The sequence below is a fragment of the Myotis brandtii genome, unplaced genomic scaffold, assembly GCF_000412655.1.
Source record: "Myotis brandtii unplaced genomic scaffold, ASM41265v1 scaffold240, whole genome shotgun sequence".
Taxonomy (NCBI): domain Eukaryota; kingdom Metazoa; phylum Chordata; class Mammalia; order Chiroptera; family Vespertilionidae; genus Myotis; species Myotis brandtii.
This window is the reverse complement of record NW_005359064.1, coordinates 62,353-75,017: the sequence shown is the minus strand read 5'-3', so window position 1 is coordinate 75,017 and position 12,665 is coordinate 62,353. Positions and strand designations below refer to the sequence as shown.

At 41.7% G+C, this 12,665-nt stretch overlaps 1 protein-coding gene across 1 annotated transcript in view; it reads left to right on the top strand.

Moving 5' to 3' along the window:
- The window catches only part of LAMA1 (laminin, alpha 1), a gene marked incomplete at its 3' end in the record, with an annotated part of 154,155 nt that overhangs the window by 82,439 nt on the left and 59,051 nt on the right, over positions 1-12,665 (top strand). Inside the window, exons 11-17 of the mRNA XM_014540244.1 lie at positions 2,754-2,914; positions 3,907-4,047; positions 5,480-5,653; positions 7,332-7,433; positions 8,438-8,649; positions 9,389-9,500; positions 11,726-11,836. Of these exons, the coding sequence (XP_014395730.1) occupies positions 2,754-2,914; positions 3,907-4,047; positions 5,480-5,653; positions 7,332-7,433; positions 8,438-8,649; positions 9,389-9,500; positions 11,726-11,836 (1,013 nt within the window). The remainder of the gene's footprint in view (positions 1-2,753; positions 2,915-3,906; positions 4,048-5,479; positions 5,654-7,331; positions 7,434-8,437; positions 8,650-9,388; positions 9,501-11,725; positions 11,837-12,665) is intronic.

Below are 12,665 nucleotides of genomic sequence, written 5' to 3'. Positions count from 1 at the left end.
TGTGTGTGTGTGTGTGTGTGTGTGTGTGTGTAAGATTTATACATGGTGAAACTGTAACCGGACAACAAAAGGGTACAGGCTGCCTGTCACTACTTCAGCCAATTAGGCAGAGACAGGGTTGAATCATATATGAGCATTTATTCCAATAATGCTTGCATTATGGGAGAGCAGCAGGTCATCCACACAAATCTGCTCTGCACCCCAACATAAGCCAGCTGCTTATATTGGATAGCAGGACAAAGATTATGTGGGGAAGTAGGAATTGCAGGCATGGGAAAGTAGGCACAAGTCATGCCGGCTTGGGGGAGGGGGGGGGAAGTTGCAGTTGCAGGAGGGTGGGTGCCTCCGGGCACCCTGGGACCAGATTACAGGTAATAGGGGCAGGGGGTTGTAAAGAGCAGGTGCCTCCTGGACTAAATTGTTTCGGCCACGAGGTCGTAAATCTTTCCACACTGATAGGCAGTTCTCGGAAGGAGGATGGACTGCATTCCGATGTTAGCTCCCCTGTCCCAGGGAGTACAACTCTCAGTGAGGTTAGAATGTGCTCTCTCTAATCAGAGCAGAACCATCATGGTTAACAGAGCATGATTAATATTTCTTATAATTATAATTAGTTTCCAATATTCTATTTCTTCCCCTAAAAGAACTATTACTGTTGTGTAGTAATTTGGTGATATGGTTTCCTATTGATTCTTTTATTCACCAAATATTTATCAAGTACCTAATGTGTGTCAGGCAGTTTTCTAGGACCTAGGAACACATACTTGAACAAGATGATCAAGGTTGCTGCTCACAGGCAAACTCTATACAAACACGTCCATTTGTAGTACAATGCCAGGCAAGGTTAAAGGTTAAGGGCCACAGGAATAAAGCAAATTCAGGATCATGATTGAACTGAGATAGAGTGTGGAGATGGCAATGCTGAGGTGATGAAATGCCATTTGAGAGGTTGATTGGGCATTTGATGAAAGAAGAAATAAGGCTTATTTAAAGTCATATGTGGAACACAGTAAATAGCAATCACTTGATTTAGCTCTTGGAAGACACAGGAATGTTGCTATACACCTCCTCTCACAAAGCAAGCAAATCCTCCAGTTAACTCTGTAAGTGTCAGTGTTCTTTTTGTTTCAAAAAACTGGCCAGTGGGCATGGAAATACCTAAGTCTCCCAAATAGATTGCATCTGTTCAAAGACTTCTGTGACCCCATCAAAGTCCCCGTCCCTGGCACGTAAACTGGATAATGACCTGCAGGAAAGGAAGTGCCAACTGTGGGGCCTGCTGCCAATGTGGAGGGTCCATTACACATTTGTATTGATTCTTAACTGCCCTGTTAATGAGAGGATGATGACAATAATAATGACATTTACCCTTGACTGGGTTCACTTAAAATAGATATATATCATTTTAACTTTCAACCATACAGATAGAAATCATTTAACCCATTTTACAGTCAAGGAAACAGTCTCAGAGCAGTTAAGAAACTTGGCTGAGGGTACAGAACCAGAAAGTTTCAAGGTTGGCATTCAAAGCAAAGAGAATGCTTATTGCCCTTGACCATCTGCCTCTGTGCTTAAGAAACAAACAATCTCCCAAACCCTCAAACTTTATACTGTGTTGTAATTCATTGCCATACAATAGAGTACACCTATTTCATTTGTATAATGTTTTTTAGCATATTCATGGGTGCAGATATCACCACAACCCAATATTGGTGCATTTTTACCACCCCGTAAAAAACCCTTACCCATTCCCTATTTCCCTCCACCCTTCCTCCTGGCCCTAGGCAACCACTGACCTACTTTCTCTCTATAGATTTGCTTATTCTGAACATTTCATATACATAGAACCATATAATATATGTTTTATTGTGACTGGCTTCTTTCACTTAGCAAATGTTTTCAAGGTTCATCCATGTTGTAGCATAAATCAGCCCTCCAATCCTTTGTATTGCTGAATGATAGATATTCTATTGTATGTATATTTCACATTTTGTATATCCACTCATCAGTTGAACATTTAGGTTGTTTAGACTTTCTGGCTGTTACGAATAATGCTGCTTCAAACATTGGCACACAGTGTTTCAGTGGATGTATGTTTCTATTTTTCTTGGGTAAATGCATAGGAGTGGAATTGCTGGATCATATGGTAACTATATGCTTGACACTTCTAAAAATATATTTTTATTGATTTCAGAGAAGAAGGGAGAAGGAGAGAGATAAAAACATCAGTGATGAGAGAAAATCATTGATTGGCTGCCTCCTGTACTTCCCTGTCCCCCACTGGGGATCGAGTCTGCAACCTGGCATGTGTCCTGACTGGGAATCGAACCGTGACCTTCTGGTTCATAGGTCGATGCTCAACCACTGAGCCATGCTGGGAGGGCTGTGCTTAACGTTTTTAAAAATGCCCAAATGGTTTTCCAAAGCTGCTGCACCATTTTACATTCCCAGCAGCCTCTGTGCTTTCATCTCTGTTTTCTTTCTTTAAACCAGGGGTTGACAAACTGTGTCCACGGAGCATATCTGACAGTGCCTGCTTTTGTAAATAAACTTTTATAGGAAGAGAGCTCAGCCCATCTGTGTACAAATTATCTATAGCTGCTTTCAAGCAAAAATGGCAGAGCTGAGTACAGCAGACTCTGGCCAAAAAGCCTAAACTATTTACTCTCTGGCCTTGTACAGATACAGTTTGCTGATGCTGCTTTAATCATCTTTTCCCTACCTGTTGGGTCATTGCCACTCTTTTCTTCCAGGGACATGGCCAGGTCAATGTCCATGCAAGGAAGGCTACACAGGAGCAAAATGTGATCGCTGCCAATTTGGCTACAAGGGTTACCCAGCCTGTGTCCGCTGTGACTGCAGTCCGGCTGGCAGCGTGAACGAGGACCCGTGCTCAGAGCCTTGTCTCTGCAAGGTACGTGGAGTTAAAGCTGCCCCTGAGTTTTCTTTGAGGTTTCTAGGAAAAGGAAAACATTCCATTGGCTCAGGTGGTCGGCTCCTGAGCAAAGCAGCAAGGTCCAGAACTCCCCACTTTCTTCACACCTTCCTGAGAAGCGGGATGGTATGTTGGCCACAGGGTGTGTCCTTGGACTTAGATGGGCACCTGGGTTTCTTTTTTGGTGCCTCTGGGCAATGGCCGTATATATTCCAGAGAAATTTCTGTTACTTCCTCGGTGAAACCAAATACTGCATTTCTTAGGCCTTGACTATTACTTCTTATATGACATTATTTTTCAGTTTTATGTTTGGAGGAGAACCAGGAAAACACTAAATTTCTAAGAATATTCATTAAAGGCAGGTGGCTGGGGAGGCATATTATTTGGTGATCTGATATCAATAACCATTTCCCCTATAATTCTACGGACTTTCAATTATAATTTATGTGTTTATTTCCATGTAAGCTGAGTCTTAGGCACATGTGTCATATGACTGAAATAATCTTGAGCATTTGTAAATAAGATAAACAGCCACATAGCCAAATAACATTAAAATATTTGAAAGATCAGCAAAGCTAGAAGATTAAAAAATAATAATACAAAAGTGCCACTTATATACAGGATATCCAAAAAATGTACACACACCTTAACAGCTGATATCTCAATTTTGAAAATTAAATGTACTTTAATAAACACTGCCTTTATAATTATTCAAAGTGTGTGTATACAGTTTTGGGGACACCCTATATAATGATCTTAGCCTCATTCTTGACTGCAAAATCAAATGACAGATATTTAAAAATATCTGTTCTGGAAATATTGACATCATCAGGCTTCACATTACTCTAAGCATGTTTTTATTTACATTTTTTCTGAATCATCAAACACCTCTTTTTAATACTATGTTAATGTGATTTTTATTCTGTCCACCTACTGGTTTCAAAAGCTAATCTTTTACTCTGACTTGCAGGAAAATGTTGAAGGGAAAAATTGTGATCGCTGCAGGCCAGGATTTTATAACTTGAAGGAAAGAAACCCCCAGGGCTGCTCTGCGTGTTTCTGCTTTGGCGTTTCCGACGTCTGTGATAGTCTTTCCTGGCCCATCACTCAGGTGCGGGCACCGTCCAGGAAGTGGGACTTAATAAGTGCACCCTCCTGCCCTGCCCGAGTGGCTCAGGTGGTAGGAGCATTGTCCCATGCATCAAAAAGGTTGCAGTTCTATTCCCTGTCAGAGCACATACCTAGGTTGCGAGTTCCATCCCCAGTTGGGGCGCATATGGGAGGAATCAATTTATGTTTCTCTCTCTCTTTCTCTCTCTCTCTGAAACGAATAAACATATAATTGGGTGAGGATAAAAAAAGTGTCCCTCAAATGAGCTCTCTAGAAGTTGTGTTATGAAGCCACAGGGCTGATTTTTCCCTGTAATGCCTCTCTCCTTCATTTGGAATGACAATGGGCATGAATCAAAGACAGCCTACTACTAAAGTGTTGCTACAGTGTCTTCCTAGTTATGTGTTTGTCCCCACATACATGTCCCTATTCAAAACAATAGGGTATTAAGGTATTGTAGAATGCATTGTGTTTAATTTTTTTCTGTGGGGAAATGCATTCAGTTGTGGGATCGGATCTCCCCCTCCCTCCCCTCACTCCCCCACACACTCTGGTCTCAGTCCAGGAAGCACAGAACATGGGGATGTGTAGAATTTTCCAGCTCAAAGAAGCTGGAGAGGGTGGGAACAGCAGCAGGTGGCACAGGGTTGATGAGGGCAGGCAAAGGATCCCCAGTTGTTTTGGGAACGAGTTCTGGAGGGATGAGTTCAAGGGGGAGTACCAACTTGTGACTAGCAGGGAACAGTGTGATGGCGGGAGATTAGGGAGGAGCTGCAGGGGAGAACTTACCCATGGTAACTACCTCTCCTCCCCATGCCCATCTCAGGAGACCTGTACTCAGCATCGGGTGGGGATGGGGGCGCTCTTCACTGAATCCCCTTTCCCTCCTTCCCTAACCTGCCATCAGGATGGTGAGGAATGGGGCAGTTGGGGGGAGGGAGGAGAAACTTTTAGCAATCCCTGAGAATGGAAGTGAGTTCCTATGTGTGATCACTTGTCATCTCTATGTAGGTAACAAGTTTGGAGGATGGGATCTGAAGGCTATTTTTAGACATTTTTCGTCATTTGGCTAAAAAGCAGGGGCAACAGCAAAGGAGAAGTTATGGTTAGCAAAGACAATTTATTCAATGCATTTATTCAGTTCTTTGCTAATTTTTAAACTAAAAAATATATATGTGATCTTTACAACTTTGCTCACCTATTTGCTTGCACTTGATCTGGATTTTGGGGACGTGTGGCTCCTACTCAGGTTTTCTGGCTCTTTGGCAAGTAAAAGGGTCAGAGGTCCTGAACTTCTATGGGCCCCGTGTGTTAAACTGCATCCCTACTTAAGTGTTCCAGGTCTCTTCATGTGGATATACTAGCTTTAGCCTGGGTTAAATCTAAGGCGACTTCTACTTCAAATTCTAAAATTCTTGGATCCTTTTTTTAGGTGAAAGATATGTCCGGTTGGCTGATCACCGACTTGATCAGTCCACGTAAGATCCCATCTCAGCAGGACGCTCTGGGCGGGCGTCATCAGATCAGCATCAACAACACCGCGGTCATGCAGCGGCTGACTTCCAAGTATTACTGGGCAGCCCCGCAGGCCTACCTTGGAAATAAGGTACTTTTGATGGTAGCGTCTTAGACAAAGATCTCAGAGCACATTAAGAAATAACTTGTATTGGCATTTTAAGTCAACTTATTGGTCACTTGAGTGTTTGACAGAAAATTATATGGCGTTTACCTACACCTGACTCGCAGGGCCTTTTTTATCCTTGTTTGACTTTTTGTTATGGGAACTTTGTTCTTCCTGGCCCGTCATAGACAGTCTGTTGTGTGAAGTCTTGTCCCTTCGCCCGAGACAGACCTGCTGTCCTCTGGGTCCCTGGGTCTTGTGGGCCCCCGTGAAGTGCAGTCACGTTCCTATTTGTTAGTCAGTTGGGTGCTTATTTTAGTCTGACTTGTAGAAGACTCTTGGAAAGGCTGTGCATGGGGCTATTGTTATGCCCCCTGGTTTCATGATCATGGTGACGGTTGCTCACATTTAAGAGCAGGTAGAATCCTTTCCATTTTAAGAAAATACTAAAGGGGATTCTACAAAGTGCAAAGTTGGTTAATATGATTTAACCTTTCCCTTCAGCGACTTTGTCCCATTCCTCCCAATTATAACACTGTTCTGCAGATTCTGATTAATCTGAAGGTATATTCCGTGAATCTCTCTCAGTAACTGTAGTGCTCTGCTCCCCTTTCCCATGAGTTTGGTGTGTTTAAGTGTAATGGTATGTTTGCATAGCAGTGTAGGTCATGTAGCTTGGGAAATTTCTAGTTAACTTGATGACTATATTTTTATTTTATAGATTGTTTTATATATGTTTATATAGTGTTTATTTTTGAAAATGATTATTTTTCCCATCAAATTATAATCATAGAAGATGTTTTCTATTCATAGTATGAGTATATCATCAAAGGTCATAGTTTTTTATTTTTGTGGGGGTTTTCTTGGTTTGTTCTTTGTCTCTTCAGATCGCCTCTCCAATTTTATGGTATAAATATTGGATTCTGAACATTACATTGTTATAACATACCTGGCAGAAATAAAATCTGTATTTTACATCAAAGGATATCTGATCAGGAAGAAAAATCCTCTAGTTCTTTCTTTAGCCGATCAAACAGGTTTCTTATTATTCTCCTACAGACAGGGCAATGAGATAAAAATTTTGAGATTATGGTTGTGGATCAAACTCTCCACCCCCTAGAGCAGTGGTCGGCAAACTCATTAGTCAACAGAGCCAAATATCAACAGTACTTCTTCAAAATAGACTCGCCCAGGCTGACGAAAACTGACTTCTGCGCATGGGCCACGAAGTTTCAATCGCACTGTATGTGCTCCCGCATGTGGTATTTTGTGGAAGAGCCACACTCAAGGGGCCAAAAAGCCACATGTGGCTCGGGAGCCGCAGTTTGCCGACCACAGCCCTAGAGTATTTAAGTGAGATAAATCTATTATATGATTAGCATTTACAGTATTTACCTTGGGACCTCTAAAAAGGAGTACATTTTTCTTCGATGCATTTAAAAATGTCCTGCATTTTGGTAATGTCCATTAAACAAAACATTCATGTGTTATGCTTTCTTTTCACTGCCTTTAATGTGAACGTCCTTACATATCAGGCCCCTCAACCTTAAAGCCTGGTTGTTTCCAGATGGCTCCTAACAACCACTTCCCCTAGCTGAGGGGCTACAGTCATGCACCCCTCCGCCCCCCCCCCTTGGTGTTCACTCTCACCTAAACATTCCAGCTGACGGCATTCGGTGGATTCCTGAAGTACACGGTGTCTTATGATGTTCCAGTGGAGACAGTGGACAGCGCCCTCATGTCTCATGCTGATGTCATCATTAAGGTAATTGCTTTTCCATTGCTTGACTACAGAGCTGAAGAGCTTAGTGGGGTGACAGTTGTATGACACAAAGTGGCTGAGCGAGGCCACAGTAGCAAGGAGCTCATGGCCAAGTGTCCATTTAGCAGTGATTTGCCTCCTCTGGGTACCAGGGGACTGAGTGTGAGAATTCTGTCTTTGGGCCTATTTCTGGAATTGCCTCAGGGCAGCACCTGTCACTCCTCCCTTGATCCCTACAGCTGACCGCCTTGTCACATTTTAAAGGGAGATGAGTTTTGTTCCGACGTGGACCTACCTTTTAGGCCCTTTAAGGCCCCTTCCCTCTCCTGCCACATTGCCCCCGCATGAATGATTTGGCAGCAGTGCCTGATGGGGACAGGAGATGCATTGTCATGTTTGTCCTCAATCCTCACCCCTCCTGTCCCTTGTCCCTTTCTTCTCACCCCTCTTCTTCCCCGTCACACAAAGCCCCAGCTCGGCCTGGTGCACAAGGTTCCCAGGGTGGTCAGAAACCATTTCGGGTTCTGGTCTGCAGTGTCTGCACCTCTCCGTTCTCTTTAATGTCCTGTCCCTCCATCCCCAACCTGCAGCACTTGGAAACTACGAGCCAAACACACATTTTGTTAACAGCAATCTTTAATTTTTAACAGGAAATTTAACAGCAATTTTATGAGAAGTAGGAAGTATATTTATTTACTTTTTCTACTTTTTTTCTTCAATTAAAGGTTAGGAGTGTCAGATTGGTTGCTTTGAGGAAAACTGTGGGCAAATGCATAATTTTTTCCTGCATCCTAGCAAAGGACACAGATTTTAAATTTATTATTCAAATCCCTCTGAGAGGAATACAATGAAACATCACTGATAGTCCCGGACCAAGAGTTATAGACCCCAGTACCCAAGGACCTACGCACAAATGAAAAGCCATGTTGCTGATTACAAAATTTGCTTTCATTTTTTGATCATGACATGGAATTATAAATATATTTCCTCTTGTTTCAAAATGTTAGGGAAATGGACTCACTTTACGCACCCAGGCTGAGGGCCTGTCATTGCAGCCCTACGAAGAGTACTTCAACGTGGTTAGACTTGTGCCTGAGAACTTCCGAGACTTTAATAACAAAAGGGAGATAGACCGAGATCAGCTGATGACTGTCCTGGCCAATGTGACCCATCTCTTGATAAGAGCCAACTACAATTCTGCAAAAATGGCTCTTTACAGGTGTGTATCGAAAAGGAGGGTACTTCACTCTTGCCTTTATTTATCATTATATTTTTAAGCTTAATATATTTTACTCAATTATTTTAAGGACACAGCTAATAGAATCAGCTGTCTTAAAAAGTTATTTTTACTACTATCATTTTATTGAAGATGCCAGAATATTTGTCAGACAAATGTATCTAGTAGGAGATAGACTTGACGTTAGGGTGAGAAACCTTCAGGGTGGTTTTGTCAGAAATGCCTGATGAGATGACAGTTGTCTGGGCCACACTGCGTCTGGTTTTTACCCTCCTGATGTAAACAGTCTTAGATTTTACAGTCTATTTAAGCTAATGTGTCTATCCTTAGTCATTTTATTACTTTGAGATTAAAATTTCTGGCAGTGCTAGGCTAAGCATCATCATTGGATGCAGCTAAAACAAATGCAGAATTACACATTTACTAGTAAGGACAATTTATCTGTATTAGAGATGAGACAATTGACTAGATTAATTTTTCTGAAGTATTTCAACTCGGAATGGGTGGCATAGACCATCTTTAAGTAGCAGTGTGTCTTTGTGCCAAATATTGAAGGCATTTCCAAGGAATAATGAAAGCTCCAGAAAGTGTATTATGAAAATCTTCACTTAACAAAAAAAAAGTCATATCACCGTTTTGTTTGGATTTGTCTTTAAGAATCTCTTCATGTTAGGTGTTGTTTGCAAATAAGTGGGATAATGACCCCTATCTCTGTATGTAGGTTGGATTCTGTCTCTCTGGATACAGCTAGCCCTAATGTTATAGACCTGGCGCTGGCCACCGAGGTGGAGCACTGTGAATGTCCCCAAGGCTATGCAGGGATCTCCTGCGAGGTAACACTCTTGTCCTGCCTTCTTCCTTTTCCTCCTTCTTAAGGGGAAACATGCAGAGAAGGTGATGGAATGATGCACATTTGAATTTTAACTTTAGAAACCTAGCATTTCTAAACTTCAGACTTTGAGGGACTATAGGGATATTGGAAGTCACGTTGTTTAAAGAAATCTGGTTCCTCTGGAGGGACACTATCCTGAGCTCTTTTTCTATGTTACTTCTTTTAATCCTGGCAGCAACCATACAGGCAGGTACTTCTATGCTTTCTGTTCTGCAGATTAAGAAACTGAAGTGGTCAAATCAGAATTTGAACTTCATCCCTCTGTTAAGCATCATGTGATCCTGCCTCTAATTGTTTATGATTGATTATGATTATGAACATTTGTCATTGGTTGTGATTTCTTGGCAATCATTTTTTTATGAAGTGAGAACATTTAACCCTTAATTGTTTTTATGAATCATTATTAATTATAAACTTTGCAGTTCATAAAGTTGGCCTAAGTTTTCATGGTGCGAATATTTAACGAAATATTTCTATGTTAAATATTTTCAGGGTTTTAAAAAATTTTTTTTAATCCTCACCTGAGGATATGTTTTTTTATTGATTTGAGAGAGAGAGAGGAAAGGAAAGGGGGAGAGAGAGAAAGAAACATCGATTGGTTTCCTCCCATATGTGCCCCAACCAGAGATCGAATCTGCAACCCTAGTCATGTGACCTGACCAGGAATTGAACCCATGACCCTTCAGTGCATGGGACAGAGCTCCAACCAACTGAGCCACACTGGCTAGGACTCAGGGTATTTTTTTAACCAATGAACTTTTATTTAGATCTGAAGCATTAATTTTAGGCCTAGCAAATATTTATAGATTCTGATCTCTGCGTGCATTAATGCTTAATGGATAAAAAACTAACACCTCATAGCATGTGGCATATGGGAATAAGACAGCCTAGAGCCCGCAGGCAGGTGGAATCATGGAAGTAGAAATTGAGGCCAGCGACATTGCACGGGGGCAGCAATGAGCAGCTGCTGCTGGAAACCGAGTCACTGGGCTTTGGAGGGAAATTTGCTGATGTGCATGGGACGGTGACTAAAGTAAGAACAAGAAGCTCAATACACGTTTTCAAGTGTTTTTGTTAAGCAGAAGAACTCGTTACTTAATCCAACTCTTACTCGGAAGCTGACTGACTTAAAGAATCAGAAATGGGATTTTTGGTCGTAGTCGAGGCACCACACAGAGCTCCAGGCAGCTATCTGCTCAGTGCCCATCTGCAGACAAGGCGAGCATGGCTGTGTAGAAGTGTCAGGGAGCTTCCCACGGACAGTGTGAATGAATGCATTTATATATTACCTATAGAATGAAAACACTCTGTAAGCATTCTTATAATAAAAAACAAGTCTGTACCCCTTTTACCGTGCCCCCTGGGCATGTGCTGGCCTCCAAAGGAATCGTCCCCCAGTCTACATTGTAAATGTGCTTCCTGGCTGCTGTAGCCCCGGGCAGGTGGACACGGGTCCTGGAGGTATGCACACCTGGCTTTGAATCACTCCACTGGCACAATGGGCACATTATCTAGCTGCCCCGTGTTTCAGATTCCATGTCTATAAAACAGAGGTGATATTTCTCAGAGTTGTCACAAGGACTAAGTGAATTCCTGTGTCTGGAGTGGTTCTCTGCTCCTCATGGGCAGAGAGAGACATCCTTGAATGCCCACATTGTCTACTCGGCACTCAGACCCAAAAGCAGACCGGTAATGCTTGCTCAGGTAAACTGATGTAGTTTGACTTGGATCTACATTTGAACACTTTGGCAGCAACATTTAATGAATTTGAAGCAAAAGAAAAAGAAATAAAGTTGGGAGAATTGAAACACTACTAAAGTTCTGTGTGTTGTGACATGATTTCTAACAATATTGGGGGGGGGGGATACCACACAGCTGTATGCTGACTCAGTAAGCTTTTGTCCGTTTGCTTCTACTGTTAAAAATAAATAAGGATCTGGAATACAGTGATGGTTGCACAACTTGGTACATTTACTAAAAAGTCTTTGAATTGTACTCTTCAAATGGGTCCATTTTATAAAGGCAAATGAATGATGCCTTCATAAAGCTGTTTGGGGAAAATAAGAAAAAAGAAAAGAAAGAAGTTTCTCTATCCGTGGAGCACTGAGCAGTGTATGTTTCTAATAGATTGGGAAGGTGGTTCAGCAGCCTGTCCTTCCTTTGCAGTCCTGCCTCTCTGGCTATTACCGCGTGGATGGAATACTCTTTGGAGGAATTTGTCAGCCCTGTGAATGCCACGGCCACGCAGCTGAGTGTGATATTCAAGGCGTTTGCTTTGTGAGTCTTACCAAAACCTCCTACCCCCCTCCTACCCACCCCATAGTCACCTGCTGTGCAGAAGTGATTTTTTAAAAACATGATTCCTCCACAGGAGAATATGTCTCCCCTTGAAACTCCAAAGGAAATTTGCAGATTTAAGTTCATGTCATAAAATATTTCCTGCTTTCCCCCTCTTTTTTGAAAAATATGTTACTTTGGTGATAGTAAAAAAGGGTATATAACTTCATTGTAGGTTTTTATTAGAATAATGAAAAGTAATTATTTACTTTGCAAGATTATAAAACCATAAAAAGCCATATAAAGGTAGAAAACCTTGTCCACTGATTAAATAATAAGGATTAGATGTTTAAATGTAAAAGCAAGGATTTAAAAAAAATTATATATCATGAGAAGGATAATGAAACTAATAATCACACTCATGTGTACAATATGTAATGCTTTATGGTTGTTAGCTTGAATCAACTCTTTAAACAAATACTTCTTTCATGCAATATGAGCTGAAACAGGACTTAGCAAATATGTAATTAATCTTGAGAATGAGCTTTGGGGCAGATACAGGGCAAGACTTGGTTTTTAACTTCAATCAGGAATTCTTTTAGGCTCTTATGCCTGGAAGCCAGGCCACACTCCGGAGTTTTGTTGGATTCACTCCTCACAGATGGAGTGAATGCATGTGTTAATTAGCTGAATCCCATTCATCCTACAGGGATATGTTCACACTCTTTCCAAAAGAGACTGATTGAGTCACAGGGCTAGGGAAAATGATCAGAACCCTGGAGAGGAGCCTGGCAAGATGCCAGGGATGGCCTTTTCTCTCCAGAGCCCA